The sequence below is a fragment of the Plectropomus leopardus genome, chromosome 6 (assembly GCF_026936395.1).
Source record: "Plectropomus leopardus strain MGB_pleo_1.0 chromosome 6, ASM2693639v1, whole genome shotgun sequence".
NCBI lineage: Eukaryota > Metazoa > Chordata > Actinopteri > Perciformes > Serranidae > Plectropomus > Plectropomus leopardus.
Genome location: NC_142181.1, coordinates 7,056,068 through 7,076,356, shown reverse-complemented (window position 1 = coordinate 7,076,356; position 20,289 = coordinate 7,056,068). Strand labels below are relative to the sequence as shown.

Genomic DNA, 20,289 nt, shown 5'->3' with positions numbered 1-20,289 from the left:
TTTGAGGTATTTATACTTGCCATATCATTCTCCTTTATATTTCTACTCCAGGAATATTCAGGACTAAATTTCCCTACATTTATTTGACAACTGTGATTACAGGTTACGATTTTAAATAAAAAAAACATACTTTTACATATACTGATACATGTTGTTAAACTTCCCGGTTCAAATCACAGACAGTTGGTTTGTGAACTCCTGTTTTGATGCTTCAAGTTCAGCATTTTGGCTGTTGCCATCTTGCTTTTTTGGATACAGAGTTTGACAAGAGACTGGAGCTGATTGAGCGAGCACGGTTAATATGTGTAACACTGGATCTTGATAAAATGTAAGTGGTGTTCATTAAAAAAAAATCCATGCCATGTTTAGTTGCTGTTGAAATTAGACCAAAACCATTGTAAGTCGTGCATTTTAACGTAACGGTCTGTGAGGATTAACACAGTTTTAGAGCCAGCCTCGAGTGGTCATTTGAGGAACTGCAGTTTTTGGTACTTCTGCACTGGCTTCATTTTACAGCTTAGGAGGCTGCCGCTCAGGTCAAATCAGATCAACCCTTTACAAGAAAAGATAAAACTAATGCCAACACACGACTGGACATAAAATAAAACTAGATTTGCGTGTATGTCAGGTTCAAGCTCTACTTTTTTTGGCATACGCAACTGCGTTGTTTCAATCATTTTTGTGCACTTTCATTGGGCTTAAAATACCTCTCAGATGCCTGCTTCCCTTTCAGCTCAGTTATCGTCCTAGATTAGGTCAGACCAGAGTGGAGTTTGACTGCGCCGCCCAGCTTTGTCCTCATCAGTTACTCGTCCCCTGTGATACATGTAAGTGTCTTTGTCTTTACTGTGGCCTTTCAGAGGCTGTCACCATCCAACAGCTTGCCTCTGTCACGGCTCATTCACGCACTACAACACAATAAAACTTTCACCCATTCTCTTTTTAACTCTCCTGCTCCTTTTTCATTCCCTCTCTGTGTCATTCATTCCCTCTGCTGCTCTTCCTCCTTTCCCCTCCGCATTCCCCCGATCCTTTTCCCTCTCCCTCCCTTTTACTCCCTCTCTCCCCCTCCCCCACTTGTCTGAACTCTGACAGGTGTGTAATTGAATGATTAACGACCACCAGAGTAACCCCCCCCCCGCTCCTCCTCCCATGGACTCACACTTTATGTTAAAATGGAGTTGTACATATTTATGCACACACATATTCATGCGCTGACACACGCAGGCCTGCACATTTCCACATTACACATGTGTATTCATTTTGCTTCAGTAGCCCAAATGGTCAAATTCGAACCAGTCTTGAAATGATGGAGACATTATAAGGAGTGTGGCAATACAGAGTGCAATATATATTACATTGCACGCGGCTGAAATGACGCCGTTGTCATTTTTACAAAATGTTTCAACTTGTGTGAATTTTAAGAAATACATTTCACACACCAAAATAATGGTTCCCTCAAAATTCAGCCAAAACAGTAACGTCTGATTTGGGAGGTTGTATATGCTCCTCTAACGGCAAACATCCAAACACAATGCATGTAAATACATTCAAGCACGTTCTCCTCCCTCTGTTCTCTCCTCTCCTCTTCATTTGTCGCCATAAAGGCAGATTTTATGCGGCGTAATTCCCACCATCTAATGGAGAGTGCGTTGGTGAGAGGATGGGCTGACAATCTATTTGAGCCAATAATAAACTGAGGCGATGAATGATACTGTGAGAGAGCGCTATACACACTATATCATTGAAGTATGTGTTGTTGATTTTTGCTGAGATTTCTGCCGGGGCTGTGATGTTGCAGGGTCATAGATTTTAGGATTGTTGTTTTCAAATGACTGGAGAGAAAAAAATTCCTTCAAGAGAGGTAATATTCATACATTATACATAAAGCGCAGCCTTATACAGTAGATCAACAGGTTCAGTTGTTGTAGGGAGCAAAGAATTTGTGTAAGTCGAGCTCGAAAGACTGAATTTTTAAGGCAGATACTGGCATCTACTGACTAGTGGCTCAAGTAACAGTTTACCTTTTCTGTATTTAACGAAAAGACCACAATCTGTCCCAAACCAAATGTTATGAGTGCCTAATATAACCAATAATAGTTTCATAATGCACCTGTATAAGTGAATATTGGTGAAGAGAAATGATAGTTTTGGCATACACAGTAACTGAAAACTCATTCTTTTTTATTTAAAAAATGTAATACATATCTTTCAGGATAAATTTACTACTGCAAATAAATGGTATACAAACATAATTTGCAGGAGATATTGTTGCAATGTTGAAAATGTTTTAAAAAATCTCATAATGATGTATCAATCGACCTATGTTTGAAGCTGTCTTGAAGTCTATTTATTTTGAGTTTCTCAAGGTCATCATAGTCATTCATCATTCCCAGTGGATGAACCCTTGTGATTTTAACACTAGTAATAATAATATGTAGGATTTATAGCAATTTTCTAGGTACTCAAAGTCATTTAATTGATAATTCTTTGATTTTTCATCCAATGGCAACATGAGGTTGAGGTTTGTAACACTGAGTGAAATATCTTGACTTCTAAAATTACTGTTTTTTAAAAAAAAAAGAAAAGAAAAAAGAGTCCGGTGGGTTTTGTGATAACGATTTCAGGGCTCTTTCTAGTTAAATAAAAAGGATCATACTATTTCATAAATAGGTCTGTCTATGTATGGACCCTTTCCATCATGTTGTTAGACATGTAGAATAACAATCTTAGCTAGTTTTTGGCAAAAACAAACTCCAAATGTAACCTCTCTGGGCTTTTGGCACCGTCAGTTTATGTCCACTGACGGTGCCAAATGCCCAGAGAGGTTACATTGCAGCCTGTGACAATGCATTTATCGTGTCATGGAAAACAAACTTTCACATAGTCCCACAGTTAGTTTTGTGTTGCACTAGATCTCACCTTCCAGTCTCCAGAGGTCACACCGATGTAGAATCAGTTTCGATTGAACCAAAAGTCGTTATGCTGGTGAACAAGGCGTGTTACATGTTGTGAAAAAGTGAGAGGTGAAGAGTAAAAGTGAAGGACCCGTCCTGAGCCACATGCCATGACCGTGAAGGGACGAATGAGAGAAATGAAAAGTGGAGGGGTGCTGAGGTCAGGACCCGGGTGCCAGGAAGAACAGCCATTTCCTGTCGACCTCTGTTTGAACTCTGGCCCCTGACCCCGCCCCATGCTTCAGGCCTGAATGGGGGCAGGGTGAGGGGGTATTCAGTGTTTGTTGTGAGTTTGGGGTGCTGTGGTGGATGTAGGGTAGCAAAGGGTGGAATTATGCATGGATGTTTGACAGCTAAATGGGTGTAGATCAGAAAAGAGATAAAGGTTATCAATAGGATGTGTAATTCCAGTTGTGAAGGATACAAAATGTAATGATTATTTAAGTTTAAAGTGTTTGTATGTGGTGGAATTGGATATTAACCTAAATTTAAGGGATAAAAAAGTAGAAAAGGAGAATGGGAGGTCTAAAAAATATCTATATGAGCCATAAGTAGCTCTAGCTTGTGCCTGAAAAATCTTGCGAGATGACTAGGTTTCCACTTGAGTGACGTTATGCAAAATCCGCCTACAGATTATCAGAGGAAGGGTCGGACTGACGTGATTTATGACTGGAAAAGAGGATGAAGATTACACTATTTGTCAAGTAAAGGTCCTGATAAAGTGGGTAGCTTTGATGGAGGTTTAACAGACGTGTTTGAACATGAACGAAGGAGTCAAAATATTCCCGAATGGTATGGATTATTGCAAATCAAGAACACCTGAACTGTTTGGGGCTGTTTTTTAATTATTTAATCATCTGTTTTTGACTTTGGCTGTGTTTGGGAAGTTGTGAGCGAGGAAAGGAAGGGTCTTGAAATTCATTATGTGTCTTTCCACTACATATACCTCATTGAAAACGATGATTCATAGTTAGTGGTTGATTGCACATAATGGTAAAAGCTAGAGTCACGTGGATTGGTAAAAGTTACGGGCTGAAGTAACCAAGAAGCTCAAACAGTGATCATATGAAGGTGTTTGTCCACGGCTGCTGTGTTTCTGAAAAATGCATTTGTATTTTGGAAGACAATTGCTGCAAAATAAGTGCTTTGCTCATAAGAGGTCAATTCTGATTTGTTTTGTTGCTATTTTTGAAAACTGATTTATCCGGCTTTCTGACGAAATATGCCAACATGGTTGGTACCAATGGATGTGTTAAGGTAGTCTTTATTTTCACAAGATACCGCTACATTTGCACCAATTTTAAAAAATGTATGAGTCACAGCCTCTTTATGACAGTGATATGAAAGTCAAATTGTTTTCGAAAGTTTTCAACTGGTGAGCATGTTGCTGTGAATTTCCAGATTCTTTACGCTATCTAACCAGTTTCTCTATTTCCACTACAAAAAATGACTGTTGCTGCTGTCTTTACTTTAACCCTCTGAAACCTGAGCAAATTGGCTTGATTTCTTTCAAAAACCTGAAAAAAGCATGAGCGACAAAAGGAGAAATGACCCAAAACTTTGCAAGAAATTGGTAAAAAGTACAAGAAAATTACTTGAGAATTATAATTAAAAACAAAAAAACACACACACAAACAAAAAACAAACAAAAAAGAAACTTGAAAAAACAGTAACCAAGAAATGAAATGAAAAATTAAACATGTAATTCTGATTATAATAAATATAGTTTTTTTTCCTAGCTTTTTTCTCTCTTCCCTTACCATTTTTCCCTGAGCTTTTTGAAAATAACTTTCTAAATCTACTAAGTACTTGTATTTGTGGATCATATCTTACTAAGTTGCTCATTGGCTTTATTTGCACAGATTTGCTCAGGGCTCAAAGGTTTAAATACTTGTGAAAGGTGTCTAAAAGCAGCACAAGAAAACTGATAATGCTCCAGGTTTTTAAGGGGTAAATCCATCAACTCCTGCAGCAGAACAACACCAACAACATGCACAAACAAATGACCAGTAATAATTCTTACAAAAAAACATTTTAATACTTTAACTGTATTTTCCATCATCATTCAGAAATGTTTCAGCAGTCCGAGCAGAGCGGAGAAGGAGCCGAATGTTTAAAGAGTCCTTTGGCTGCAGCTCCTCTCACACACCGCTGTGACACAAAAAAATGTTCTAGAAATGCTTACAGAAGATTTGTGTCTGTGTGTGTTTGCGTGTATGTATGTGTGAATGGCTTTCGGTGTTTCGCGTTGCTGCTAAGTGTGTGTATGCTGTGTGTTTGCATGTGTGTAGGAAAGATCCTAAGGTAACGGACACCTGTTGGCATCTTAAGGAGGTCAGTGGTACGAGAGCGAGGCAGACTGGAAGTCATTCATAGTGTTTAGCTTCATGCTGAGGAAGAGCACTAATATTTCAACAAGTTCACGTGAAGCTGCATCCGCCTGGAGTGGCACACATAAATATAAAAATAGAATAAGAAAAAAACTTAAGTAAAGTGTATGTGAAGGTGTGTGTGTGTGTGTGTGTGCGTGTGTGTGTGTATGTGTGTGTGAGAGAGAGACAGTCAACATGTGCAGGAAGACAGGGAGAGGTGAAGAAGGCATGTTCACAGGATCAAGTCCCATCCGGTAACGTCAGTGTGCTGTTGCAAAGTCTTGGGACAAATATTCATCTTATCTGATCGGCCGTCATCCTGTGGTTCAGCAGGCATGATGGGAAGTGTAGTTTAAAGCATGTGTCTCACCCACAGGACACAGTGGAGACATTTGGAGAGGAGGAAGCACTTCTACTCTGTAAGAGGTATGGCTTAAACCTGTGGGTCCAGACTGTGTGTGTGTGTGTGTGTGTGTGTGTAATGTTTATGTCTTTTCTCGTCTGTGTGTGTGAGAGCGAGTGGAACAGCTACATTGAGGTCAGTGTCTTTCAGTGGGGAATGTAAACTTTTGGAGCAATGTGTCTTTTTTCTATAAATAGTGTTCGGTATGCGTTATCACACATACACGCAGCACACACGCACACACACACACATATATCTCAGCGCACGCACTCACACACGCATTCATTCAGTAAATTTTCCCACACACACACACACACTCCAGCTCCCCCCACAACTAGTGTGCATGTATGTCCAGTCCCTGGGCGAGGAGCGGCTCTGCGGGGTGTGCATGTGGCGGCGGGTGGAGCAGCATGGCGGGGTGGGGGTGTGGGCCTGGGTACGGGTGGAGGGAGGGTCCTGGGTGGGCAGGGTAGCCCGGTTGGGACAGTAGAGCGCTGGGGTAGTCACCTTGCAGAGAAGACATCCCCTGGAGACCTGGGGTGGAGACACAGAGGACATGATTACATTTTCACTGTACGGTGTAATATTTTTTAGGATTTGGCTCCATTGAAATGGATAAAAAGCAAGAAGATTCAATGTACAGGATTTAAATGAATTTGACATCCTCATTCACAGAATCTAAATCCTGTCGCTTTAGCCCCATAACATGCAGTTATCCGCCTTTGTTTTCAATAAGTAGCTTTCACTTTGTTTAAACTGTTTTTTAATTAATCTAATTCCACACTTACTGACAGTCATAATCATTTTATGCACATTTTCCGAACATTTTGACAAATATATGTGTTTGGCTGCACCGTATGAGTTTGTAATAGCTGACCCACTAACAGCCCGCTGCTTGTTTCTGATTCTGAAAACATTAATATCTTTAATTTACTTCTTGTTATGTATTGAAAGCCTTGTCAGCCATTATGAAACGTTCCAGTCTGCTGTTGCGTTTTTTTGGTGGTCGGCTAATCTTTCCTTCAAATTTAAATCCCACAGATTGTTTCTTACCACACAATGTTTTCTTCTCCAGCATTAAGAATTTCACAGGACGAATAAGTTAGACATTAAAATTATGTTTAAATTAAAGGGAAAACATCGTAGGAGTTTTGGAAGGCTGCAGAAACCACCTTTAAAACTAAATAGGAGGTGACTCATTCATTACTTATGCCTATAAATATTTATATCCATAGTATTTAATGAAAAGGCACAGAAAGGATTAAACAAAAGTATAAATATTTATAACTTATTTTTTATTTAAAATACTTCACTCAGCTATGTCCCCTCAAGGCCATTTCTTTCTTTTTCTCTTTTTTTTGGCAAAGTACTCACTCGGCTCTTGACTGTGATCTACATTTAACCTGTCGTTAAGAGGATTTAGGCTGGTGATATTATATATATATATATATGTATATATATATATATATATATATATATATATATTTATTTTTTTTTTTTTGTCAACAAATCCTTTAAAAAAAAAGGAAAAAAAGGTTTTATTATTTCCAGAAACAGCTGGCCACTATAGTTTTTAATAGGCATCACTCAAGCGGGAGGAAATAGTGCGTTTGTTGGGGACTATTTTCAGCATTTGGTGCTCTGGTGAGTGTGTACGGCAGCAGTACAGTGTACAGTATGTGAGATTGAGGCACTTTAATCTACAGTGTGTGTGTAGTAAAGGAAAGTGTAACCCACTGCAACAGTAAAACTCACTGATGTGTTCTCAATAGTTTTTGACCAGCTTCCCTCAGAGTTTCACAATCTGTGTCCTGATTTCTTCAGACTTTTGTGAAGACTGGTTTAAGTGTATATGATTTATTTAAGTTGCCTTTATCAGTGGGTCTGTCTTTGTTTTCACCTGATCAGCTTATTGTAAAGGAGATTGTGTTTTCTTGTTTTTTGGGGGTATCAGTTTACTGTGTTTTTCCGCTCCTGTGTTCTTGTGCTGTCCCTTTCTTGCTTACACACCTGTCCTGCATCAGCCTCGTTAGTCCCAGTTTGCTCCTCACTTTCTCTCAGCTCCCTGACTTTTCTTCTCCCTCCTCTTCTCATCACTTTATTCCCCTCACCTGAGCTTCTCTGCCCTTTTTTTCCACCTGCACTCAATCCCCTCATCAGTCTACTCTGCATTTAAGCCCTGATTTCCAGTTCAGTCTTGTTTTGACTATGTGATGTTCAGTTGCTGTTTCGACTGAGTAAGAAGTTTTGAGTTCTTGTTGACTGCTGTCTCCTGTGTTTGAGTCCACCTGCTCTGCATTACATAACACAGAGGAATAAGATTTGTCAGGCTTTGAGTAGCCTACACACACAAAATACTTCCCTGCTGAAAAAAAGCAAAAAACAAAAAAATAAAATCAACCCAGCGAAGAACCAGCTTGCACTGGTAGCTGGTTTTAGTTGATTTTAGCTGAGCAAAGAAGGTCTTAGATGGTCCTGACCCAGTTCTTGCTGGTCTTTGATGGCTTGACATGCATGCATATCTGTATGCATGCAACAAAAGACAGAAAACTGAACTTTATGCCCTTTGCTTTTCATGCTTCCCTCACGACACTGTTATTTTTACATACTCAAGGACACTGATTTGCTTTCAATACAGGAACTTCAATGGCTAAACCAGCTACAGTGACCATCACAAGCTGGTATGACCAGCAAAACCATTAAAATGTATGCAAAAAATACCTGGTTAAAGAAGCTGGTCAACCAGCTTTACCACCTTAAACTGGTTAATCTGTTTTGTTTTGGGGTTTTTTCAGCAGAGCTGTTATAAGAATTTATTGCTTTTTTAAGGGATTTGTTGACAGTGAAAAAAATATATATCACCTGCTTATTTCTAGAGTGGGTGTTTTTTGCACTCTTTTCTGTCAGAATGTGAAAATGAGCAGTATTTCCCTACAACAGTGACACTCAGTTTGCAGCCTAGGGGGCCACAATAGGATGCTGGGTGGCCCATCGACCATTTTCTAATTTACAATGAAAATAAATTGATCTATTCTGGGATTTTATTTCTAAATTTTGATTGTAAATAAAGTGCCAGGGTGCATAAAGGAGCATCAAAATATAGTCGGTTTCATTTTGGTATCCAAGCAAGACAAGTTGAGTATCCCTGCCCTACAGGCTACTATACCTGCTGTTCGGAGCCCAAGATGGGCCTGTCCGTCGAGCCCGTAGCCCCCAAGAGCTGCTCCTTCTGGGCTGTAGGGACCACCCTGACCTGTGAGACAACACACATCTTCAGACCCAAATAAACGACACACACACTCATATAAACAGAGTTGTTAAGTGAGGGAGCGACCAGTCGACTGACTTATAAACACCGACCTGAGCGATTTGACTGGTCAATCATCGGCTGAACTATTCTCCTCCTGGCGTTGATGAACCTGCACACGCGGGAGAGACATAAAAAAGAGTGTGTTCAGAGAGAGAGAGAGATGGACGAGGCTGTGCGTTAATGAAGAAAAAGGCTGACCGGGAGACTATTAACCTTTTCCATTTTACAGCCACTTAACCCTTTTAGAGGGCAGAGTAAATCAACGTTAGGGCAGAGCAGGTATTGATCGGCCTGTGATAATTGATTGATCTGCATTGATCGGGTCACAGTGTTTGTATGCTGCAGCTGCAGGGACAAATAAAAACATGTAAGTTATCAGATTGCGAAATCTATTGTTTATCATGTAACATACACTTGGTATTTTTGTTTTGGTTCTGTCTCAATAACTGAGAAACAGAAATTATGAAAGAACTAAATGGTCATAAATGTGGAAAAGTGCTGTGTGTGTGTGTGTGTTTGCCTGTTGAGAAACGTGTGCCTGGGGAGTAAAGAGGGAATTTTGGGGCAGTAAACCATCTGATTATTGGATATTGATTCGCTATTTTGTTTTATGAACATCGGGCAAGTGGATTTTACTGCACTGCAGCTTCAGAAAAAGATGCTTAGCAGGACATTTCTTCCTCTGTTACAAGCTCCTCTCTAATAAAGCAGATTACGATCTTATAGTCGGAAAATCTTGTAAAAGTGTGACCTTTCATTTAACTGACCTTTACTGACACAAAACATGCACAATAAGCAGGAGAAATTGTACTAAACAGAGTTGTAAAATATAGATTCTGTTCATTTCTGCACCAAAACTATCACGCCAATATGTTATTGACGTGGCAACAGCCATGCTGTTAAATTGAAAGTTAGCGCTTTACGTTTAAACATGACAGTTTAACTGATTATTGATAAACCACAGGGCTAGAATGAGTGTATTGATTGAGGATGCACTGACCAGTTGTTGACCTGTAAGATGGTCAGTCCTGTGTCCTGGGACAGCTGCTTCTTCTGTTCCTCAGACGGGTACGGGTGCTAGGAGAGGACACACAGAGCAAAGGTTAAAGGGGAACTGCACCAGTTTTTGAAATCAATACCTGTTAGTCATATAGTCGAAATGTATTAGTAAACATGAACAACTCTCTCAAAAAAGAAACTAGGGTGCTAAAATTCAAAATTTTTGTTGGCTATTAAATACATAAGGAAAGATGTTATAGATGACACCAAGAGCACCTAGGAGAATATACTGAATTTTTTTTTATGAATGTTTGTGCATCAACAAGAGAATAATCTTTAGGCTGCTAATGACATTATGTAACTTCAGCCTAAATCTACAAAGAAATAATGTGTGTGAGAGAGAAATCAGTGTGAATACTGATGACCTTCCATCTTCCATTCACATTTCTACTCTCTGCAAGCCCTCACTGTCTCACACACACACACACACACACACACACACAAACACACACACTGTAATAATTGGAGTGAAGCAACATTTGACCTGCCTCATTTAGTAGCTAATTATCTCACCAACAATTACTCACTCCAGTTCTATCACTTCCACAGTTATTCAATAGCGAGCATATTCACATAATCACTTAATCCCCTGATTTTTCATTTAATTTAATTGACCTCCATTACACACTCGGTTCCCCCTCTGTCTGTTCTTGTCAGTGACGTTTTGCCTCACACTAAATCCTCTCTCTCACTAATTAGTCTCTCATGTAGCGCTGTACACCATCTTTCTTTGTTTGTTGCAGCCCTGAAGGTTTTAATTATCATCCATATTCAATATTTTTCTGTGTGATAATTTAACTTTGATGTGATGAGAAGGTGACAAACGCGCTCACCGACAGGTGCTGGAAGAGCCACGCTCTCATGATGTTTGTGGCCACTTTGGGGAAGATCCCCCTCTTCTTGTTGTTCCTTCTGTCTCTGTCAGAATCGTCGTCGTCTCCAGTACTGGGTGAAGCTGCTCCTCCGTCCAGACCATCACCTGCAGGGATGCAAATATTATTTCTCAGGGAAGTTTGAGTGTCTGTCAGCTGATACAAGCTCTCAATTTTTGCAGTCAAAATTAATTTGACAAACTCAACAGTGTGTGATGTAGTTCATTTGAAAGAAAAAGTAGATGCTCACAACAAGGTCTGTGTATTATCTTAAGTAGCCAGGTCATAGTTTCTGGTAAGAGACATTGCTGTTGAGTTTTCCAAATGTGTTTTTTTTTTTGTTTGTTTGTTTGTTTTTGTTTGAGCACCACAAGTCGAGTGATATCTAGTTTGAATTTTGGAGAGAAGGCAGACATCTGTACGGCCAATATGTTCAATACTTGACAACTCACACGAAAACAACCTAGACTGAGGAAAATATGCACATTTGACTTGAGGTGAAATGTTACTTTAAGACAAAAAAAATCAAAAGGTTTGATTTGTGTTTAATACAGTCTTCTCTAACTCATACAGTATCTTCACTCTGTGTGTGTGTGCACGCGTGTGTGTGTACCTGTGTCGCTACAGTTGTCTGCCGTGCTGTGTGAAGGCAGGCCACAGGTGCCTGGCGTTCCCAGCGGAGTAGTCGCACATTCATCTGGCTCCCGTAACCATGATGCATTCTGCAGGGAGAGAGGAGACAGAGAGGAGATTGGAGGAGGAGTGATGGGAAGATGGAGAATTCCCAGCAGGTGGGAGAACAAGGAGTCATGAAACACACGGTCATTATTCAGACACGCAGTGGATGCAGCTGAATAGGAGGATGGTGGAGTCTCTCCCTCAGTGTTGCTTACGTTATCTGACATTCGGTGCTGCGGCAGCTTGACTCACCTGCTCTGACAGGCTGGTGCAAGATCCCGTGAAGTCCTCCATGTCAGACTTGGAGCCGCCCTCCCGGTCGTCCAGGATGAGGTCTGTGGGCATTTTGCCCTTTAGACAAGTGATGTAGCGATGGCAGAAGTTGTCGCACAGGTCATGCACCTTCGAAAACAGATTTACATTCATCATACTGTTAACACCACTTCCGAATCAGCACCTGTGTGTTGTGAACATAGAAACCTGAAACTTTCTTGTGCTGCTTTCAGACACCTTTTCAGAGCAAATTGGTATCTTTTTAAAAGAAAAAAGCTCAGGAAAAAATATATTTATAGCAAATTATCCTAATCTTGTAGTTAAAATGCTGTTACAGATTTATGATCTTTCTATCTTTATTTTTTCATTTATTTATTTTACTAATTTTCAAGTAATTTTCTAATACCTTTTTATTTATTTCTTGCTCATTTTTGTGTCATTTCTTATTTTGTTACTCAGAAATGAAAGAAATCAAACCAATTTGCTCAGGTTACAAGGGGTTAAAGGTTCACATTTCTTTAAGTCCCTCTAAAAGCAATATACACATTTCCATAAGTAATGTAACATAAGATCAACCACCAACCTTCTCTAACTCCAGTAAATGAAAGCGGAGAACCTGTATGGCCTGGATCATCTGTGGGGACGAGAATGTGGATTTTTTATTAACACATATCCCACTACGCACATGTAAAAAAGCAGGTTTTCGTGTGATTTTAGTGCGCATCGTACCAAGTTGTCAAGCTCAGGATTGGATGAAAATATGGGCTTCTCTGAACGTATCTGGGAAAGTAAATAAAAATGTAAAAATTTATCACAAAATGTAAAAACATCCTTTCCGTTCTGTGATAAGTTCACATGATTGTCGCTCACCTGCTTAGCAAATGCGGCGATGTCATCGTTGAAGGATTCAGAAGAGCAGACGTCGCTGTGATTGGTCATGCCGGGGAGGTGGGAGGTGGCTGAGAGGGAGGCGGAGTCTCGGGGGGAGCAGGTGGCGAGCTCGCACTTTTCAAACACTAAGGCCAGCAGTGGAAACAGTGGGTGACTGCACACACACACACACACACACACACACACACACACACACACACATATATATACACAGTTAACATACTATACATAAACACAGTAACAGTTGACATAGTGTACACACGATACATTCACTTTATAGCACACACAGCTGTAAACACTTCACATGTATTTTCACGTACACAAATACATATGTGAATGTGCAAATGGAACTTAAACAACGAAGCCACTAACAGGCTGCATAAATCATTATTTACACCACATCTCAAGTTTCAAACACACACACACACGCTTACCCGTAGATTTGGTCTTTGTGGTGTTTGAGGGAGTCGGGGATGGTGGGTCCATAGTGTGGGGGAGGAAGCGGCCTGACATCGTCCCCGTAGCCCCCCACCGACATGCCCTCCGACCCTGAGTAGTGCACCAGCTCTTCATACTGAAACATAATTAGATGGAAATACAGAAAACATGAGACACATTCGACATCTGTGCCGATCTGACATCAAATCTGACTGTGATTGTGTTATGGAGCTGAGCTGTCGGGGGGCTTCAGTGAAGCAGCTTACTGGACTCAGTTCGAGATCTGCTGCCGTGCTTTTACATCTGCAGCAGTGCTTGTGCTGCCATTTAATAAAACTTAGAGTTATATGTTTGTGTTTTTGAGCAGCGAACATTTGTTTTGATTAATGATTAATGCCACATTTATTTTCTCGGTTCATCAATTGATCTCTAGTTGAAATATTAAGTTTGTGTTTTGTCCAACCAACAATCCATAACCAAAAGATACTCAAATTACTATCACAGAAAACTAAGAAAAACACAAAATAATCACATTTGGGATGCTGGAACCAGTTAATTTATTGTATTTTAGCTTTAAAAAAATGCTCCAGAGCCCAAGCTTACATATTCAACTTACTTATTTTGTCCAACCAACATTTCAAAGCCCAGACATACTCCATAGAAAACCAAGAAAAACTGCAATTATTCACATATCAGAGACTGGAACCAGTCAGTTTTTGGCAATTTTGCTTTACCAAAATTGTTGCTGATTAATTTTCTGTCAATCCACTGACACCAAATGTTTCAGCTTGCATGTGTATACATGCAATATGCCAAAAATAATCATATTGCAATTATTTATGACAGATTGCAGCTGCAATATGATTTGTAATTTTAGTGGAAATGGCAATTTTTGTTTTCATTTCCACGTACATAAATAATCTAATTTGCAGAAAAAATTTCAGCACACTGTCTAACTTGCAAAAGTAATGATTTTATTATGATGTTTCCAGTAACTAGACCTTCGGAGTATGATTTATAGGTCAAGTCATCTTTGTAGCGTCACACTGCTCCATATGTTAGTATGTTGTGACAGATTTTACCTTTAACAAAAAACTGCAGCTCCTGCGATTTGGATCTTGCACATGGTCATATTGTGATTTTGATCATATTTTGATTAATTGTGCAGCCCTTATGTATTTGTCAATAGTAAGTGTTGTACTGGGAAAATGCTTCAAACATTGCAAGCAAATAAACACGAATATCAACTAAACTCAGCAGCTAGAAAAGCACACAGACTTCATTTTATCAAATCAGTCTGTCCAATTTTTATAATCATACACTGTGGCATTACTCCAAGTGTGTGTGTCTGTATATCAGGGTAGTTTTGTGTACAGTACAATCCAGTTGTGTGTGTGTGTGTGCACATCTCCATTCCCTCAAAAGGAAAACTTTTTGTTTTCTCCTCACTCGAAGGATTTAATGCTTCTGAAAATGCTGCCACTCTCAGGATTATAAAACCCTTTCAAATGCACTTGGATAACCTCTCATACAAAAAGCAAGTTGAGATAAAACAGGCAGATTTTCTTAGTTCTTGAAAAGTCTGCTGTTTGGGGCTTAGAAGAAGAGCGGAGGAGGAGATCAGAAAACAGGGAGATGAGATCCATGGAGAAAGACGGTGAGCCTTTAGCTGCTAATATCGTCTCCTCCCTCCTCGGCTCAGACTAGACAGGAGCCGTGCTGAGACGTCCCTCACGACCGGCTGTGACAGCCTCACTGGGGCCCGCTCACACACTAACACAGTGAATCAGACACACATATGGCACGCTCACAGATGAAATCACACACAGATACAGCACAGAAACAACTTAACATCATGAATATACATGTGTGGCTCCCTGGTTTCCCCTTTACTGTCTCTGTGTTGCCGAGCTAATTTGTGCCTTGCTACAGCCTCTGTCTCTGAGGCGTCGTTGCTCAGGTCAGCAGATCTGCTTCTGTTCTCTTTCTGCTGGATTAAAGGGACTCCCGCCGCAGTCCCACAGGGGCCACAGGGATCACAGACGCACAGCACCTGCTAGGTGGCCTGGCCTGGACACCTTTACTTGTGTGTTATTTTAACCAAGCTATAAAAGTTATGATCTGCTTAGCCTATTTTTTTCTATTCCCCAGGCAGGACACCACAAGATGCTGTGATTTACTACGGAAGTGTGTGACTGCAAGCCTGATACTTGCTCTTTTTAGATTTGCAGTTAATTAAACTATATTTTATTTTAAAATATATATATATTTTATCACTACCATATCTCAGAAATGGCTCACAATGTCCAAAAGTGCTCAATTTATTTAAGTAGTGCAAATAATTTAGACACTTTTGGGCCAAAATCTTGGTCACTTATACTTACACAACAGTGAAACCCAACATGAAAGCAATTATTCTCATATATTGTATCTCTGGGAATTAAATAAAAGAGAAATTAAATTTCACGTGCATGCACTGCTCCTGCAAACCCCTTCACAAGACCCCTGGAGGTCCCCGGACCCCACTGTCCTAAATGGCTTATCAAATTGTTGTATTCCAGTCCCATATGGCCACCGGGATCACAGAAAGCACCTGCTCTGAGGCCCTGGTCCGGGACACCTTCTAGTTTTTATGGAGTCTGGCTATTAACACAATCACCGCTATCGGATTGCGCGTCTCTCTTTACGCACGGCTCCTATCGGGTTTCTGTGCGTCAAACGGATCAAAGCGCACAAGTCGAGATGACAAATTCCGCAAATTTTCCCTTTTTTTAAGTCACGGAACTGGTAAACAGGCTTCAGAGGGCAGGACAACAAGTTTTAATTGTGTTTTTTCTAACGATGCAGAAAAGTTACTGCAGGCCTGACAGGCTGCTGCAGCTGGGAACACATGCAACGTTTGCAGGAATAACATCATTTAACTTTTTAGAAATGGATTTATGTGAGTCTGAAACATCAAACTCTGTAAATTCAAAGTTAAAAAATGAAGATGAAATTTAGGTCTCATATTTCAGAAGTTCTTAAAAGTCGAACTGAATTAAAAAACCTGCTGAACTATTAAAAAAGAAAGACGGACCTTTGTAAACGTCTGCATTTATATTAGTATAATGGTGATTGTCTAAAACCAGTGCGTCTTTTAAACATGACAAGCAAACTAACCCGAACTCGTTTTCTCAGTGCATCGCTTAAGGACAAGTTAAGATAAACGTGGATTTGCTTAGAATTTAGAAGTTTTTCTGCGCGTAAAACAACAGGACTGAACACAACAAAGTTGGGAAAAACTAAATGCAAATTATGTATTTAAATCTGCCAATGGTTTTCTTTTAAGTTAGATGTTTTTGTCTCTTGCATTTAAAGAAGAAAAAACAAACCAAACCAAAGTGGACCTTCCTACAATGCACCATAAAAAAATTAAAAAGTTTTAAAAGTTTCTCCCAGCATGTTTCCAGTAAACAGAAATCAGACCTACTTCATTAGTTAAAGTGCCACCCTAAAAGCTTTTTTTCATTATACAGAGCGTTATACTGTGCAGAATGGCAGATCTACAATATAAAGTCGATTGGCTCAGTGAAACATAACATGCATGCTTCTTTTTTTAACATTCAGTAATCAGTTTACATAATCTGCAGCTGCGCAAATGAACATTTTACACCTAGAAAGTACTTTATATAATTTAACAAACAGCAGAAAGCTGTTTGGTTTTGAATATCTTCATTTAAATTTAGTTTTTTAAGGTGTTGCTTCTCCTGTGTGTGTGTGTGTGTGTACTCCACAGTGTGTGTATAAGCTTCAGCACTGTCTTCCCTGCTCTGTTTTCATACAGCAGTGATTTTCTGTCTGCACACTGTACATCTCTAATTGCTCTCCTCCACTCTCCTGTCCATCAGCCACTGTCTGTTTCTGCATCTCCACACCATAACTGTGAATCACTGTAGCAAAACAACAAACAACAACAACAAAAAAACACTCACCCACTTACCAAGCTGCATCTCCTCTCCTCTGGTTTGACCCACACCACTCTAACCCTTATGTGCCATTATAACGCCTGACCGACTTACACAATAAATCCATATTATTCTAAGGGGAGGATGAGATGTGGAACCAAATCAACAGTTCTTCAGAAGCGTTTTGGGAAATTGCTGCTATCTTGCAACCTAAATTGAACTACATTTTATGAATTTGGGATTATTATGGTCCAAGTTGTCACTAATTGTGTCTTTGCAGCATCATTAAAATGCTTACAAATGCACGTTTTGTGACATATAGTGAACATTTTAAATAGTTTTTACAGTGCAAAAAAGGGCACGCTTTACTGTTGTTTTCCTCCTCAACATGAAGTCCATGCCAGCACAGTCCACTAGTCTGTTTCCAGTGGGCCTTGTGTTTTGTATGGCTGCACCCGACCACAGACCAAAAGCAAAGAGGATTCCCAAACATTAGCTCCTATTATGGTGCTTTTCTACACCTCTTCTCTCTGATACTCTGATGATATAAGATCTGTTATCCATCATGCTTTTGGTCCTCACTATTCTCTTAAAAACAAAAAACAAAAAAAAAGAGCAGACCTACCCTCTTCTCCATGCGACTCGACAGCCAGTCCCACACCGGAGATGATGATGCGCTGCTCGGTTAGTCCAGAGAGCTTTGCCCCCTTACTCTGTCCCTGTAGTCCTGGAAATAAGAGTATTTTTTTAAAACATTAACACTGGGGATGTAAACGTGATAACACCATGCAAAAACCACTAATAAGGACAACAACACAAGGCTGTGGGTGGAAAACAGTGAGCTCCCTGTGTGTGTGTGCGTGTGTGTGTGCGTGTGTGTGTGTGTTTACTCCGAGCGCATCGCGTTTTATATTACATTAAGATGAGACTGGAGATTTTATTGATATCCTTGCTATTGTCGATGTGAGCTTAATGGTTTATAATACACTTAGCGGCAATAAACGCTATAATAAAGCTCGCAGCCTATTAAATGTCATTGGCTGATGATGTTAATATTAAAAAGGGCTCCAGTAAAATGGTGTAAAATGTCCCACCGAGACGTAAATATCCAGTCCTGCTCGGGCCGGTGGTAGTCCAGAAGCCCCGGTGAAAGGGGAGCAGCGGTCTCCTGCAGCGGCTCGCCTCCTCCTGGTGCGCCTCTCGCTCCGGCTCGCAGCCCGTCGGGATGCTCGGTGGCTGTGGAGGGCAGACAGAAAGCGTCCCTTCGCTTTTTGGCTCCTTGTGCTCGCTGTCCGCGCAGCATACGGCGACAGGCTGCAAAATGTCACGGCCGGGAGTGAGCGATGGTGTTTTCTGTTTCAGGAGGAGAGAAAAAGGAGGAGGAGGAGGAGGAAGAAGAGGAGGAGGAGTGGTGATGGTGGTGGCGGTGTGCGGGGAGGTTTCGGAGGGTCAAAACGCGACGGGGTCTCTTGCCCCCTCCTCCTTCCCCTCCATCCCTCCTCCTCTTCCTTCTTTACTCCTCCTCCTCCTCCTCCTTATCGCACACACAACCGCCAGGGAAGAAGAAGAAGACCCCCTCGATGGTTTTATCTTCTCTCTGATATCACTCCTCCATCATCCCTCTATCCTTCCACACTTACTCCCTATATCCTCCCTGCTATAGCTGTTTATCTCGGGATAACTCGGGAGACGAATCGTGCTAACTCTATCGTGGAGGGAGCGCGTTCAACAGAGTCTATTAAACTCTGGACAATCAATTAAGGTGATAAGAACAGTATTAAATCCCCTCCACAATCGTGTCTGCAGCGTGGAGACAGATTATTCATTTTTTTTAATTGCAGAGAATTCAAAGAGAATTGTTATAACTTAATTCAAGTAATCTGATTACAAATGTAAAACATTTGAAATAGCCTAAGAAGTTTAAAATGCGATCAGCGAAAGAGTAAGACTCCATCGACATGTTGATTTGCACCTTTTTGCTGATAAGGGACTGTTCTCTATTTATGAAAGGGGGGGGGGGGCATGCCAAATAATATTTCATGCACTGTGGAGGTACTTATGTTTTATTATTATTATTATTATTATTATTATTATTATTATTATTATTTTGGCTTTGGGGAGGGGAATGCAATTTTAAATGGTAGTACTTTGTGTTTATTTTCCTGCCAATTCTAAAAGAAATAACCACAAACAGAGGTAGGTAAATTTTGGGAAGCATGGGGTTTTGGGATTTTTTTTTTTAATAGTCAAAATTACACCATTGTCATAGTCAAACAGAAATTATCACTTCATTTTCAAATTTGTGACGGTCCCTAGATATTTTGTGTGAAGAACACTTCCCTCAGGAAAAAAAAAATCTGAGTATAAAATGTGATATTTCAGATTTGTCCAAAAATTAAACCATTTGCACTAATTAACCAGCATGCAGGACAAGAGTGAAAAACTGAGGCTTCTTTTCTGTGAGTTCAACTTTTAACTTTCAAACATCAAAGGGAAAGTTTTTAAAATCTAATTTAATTTTGGTGGAGGAAGGGTTATGCATTTTCTAGGCTCAAAGAAAAGATGTCTGAAGCTTCAGGGAGGGTCAAAATAAAATAAAATAAAAACAAAGTCACATCCCAGCCAACCCCCTCCTCTGATACTCTGATAAATAAAGAGCAGTCCCTAATTGCAGTAGATACAGAATCATAATAAAGTTGCTTCTCATACTGGGTCATAAATAACTTTAAATCGTGCATGATGACATGAGGTTTATTGGCTGATGATAGCTTTCAAAGTGCTTTATTGTTTTCGTCAATGAATTGTAAATCCGCCTTTAGACGCAGCCCAAATGTCACCCTTTGTCCGTCTTTTTGTTGATTGGGAGAAGTGAGAAAACAAATCGTGAGAAAGTTTAATTTTAACCAGAGATAGAAAAAAAATCCTTTCACATGTCGGTGGAATAGCTAATCTTCCAGTCTTGTGTTGTAAATGTCACCTCAGTAACATAATAATTATTCAAAACGCTCCTCTTCCCCCGGTCCCCGCTGTGAGGGGCCAACAGGCGGCTGCACTTCAATCAGCAGCGGCTTGGCGGGGAACAGCGGGCCGGG

At 40.2% G+C, this 20,289-nt stretch overlaps 1 protein-coding gene across 1 annotated transcript; it reads right to left on the bottom strand.

The window, feature by feature from the left end:
• Positions 1-4,269: 4,269 nt before the first annotated feature.
• meis3 (myeloid ecotropic viral integration site 3) lies at positions 4,270-18,761 on the bottom strand. Its single transcript, XM_042486739.2, has 13 exons — positions 18,292-18,761; positions 17,823-17,924; positions 13,250-13,389; positions 12,795-12,969; positions 12,654-12,704; positions 12,508-12,558; positions 11,904-12,053; positions 11,587-11,695; positions 10,935-11,080; positions 10,043-10,119; positions 9,093-9,151; positions 8,899-8,985; positions 4,270-6,266 (listed from the first exon to the last, which is right to left on the bottom strand). Exons 2-13 carry the CDS (start codon positions 17,832-17,834, stop codon positions 6,067-6,069), a joined length of 1,257 nt encoding a protein of 418 aa, XP_042342673.2. The 5' UTR covers positions 17,835-17,924; positions 18,292-18,761; the 3' UTR covers positions 4,270-6,066.
• Positions 18,762-20,289: the final 1,528 nt, after the last annotated feature.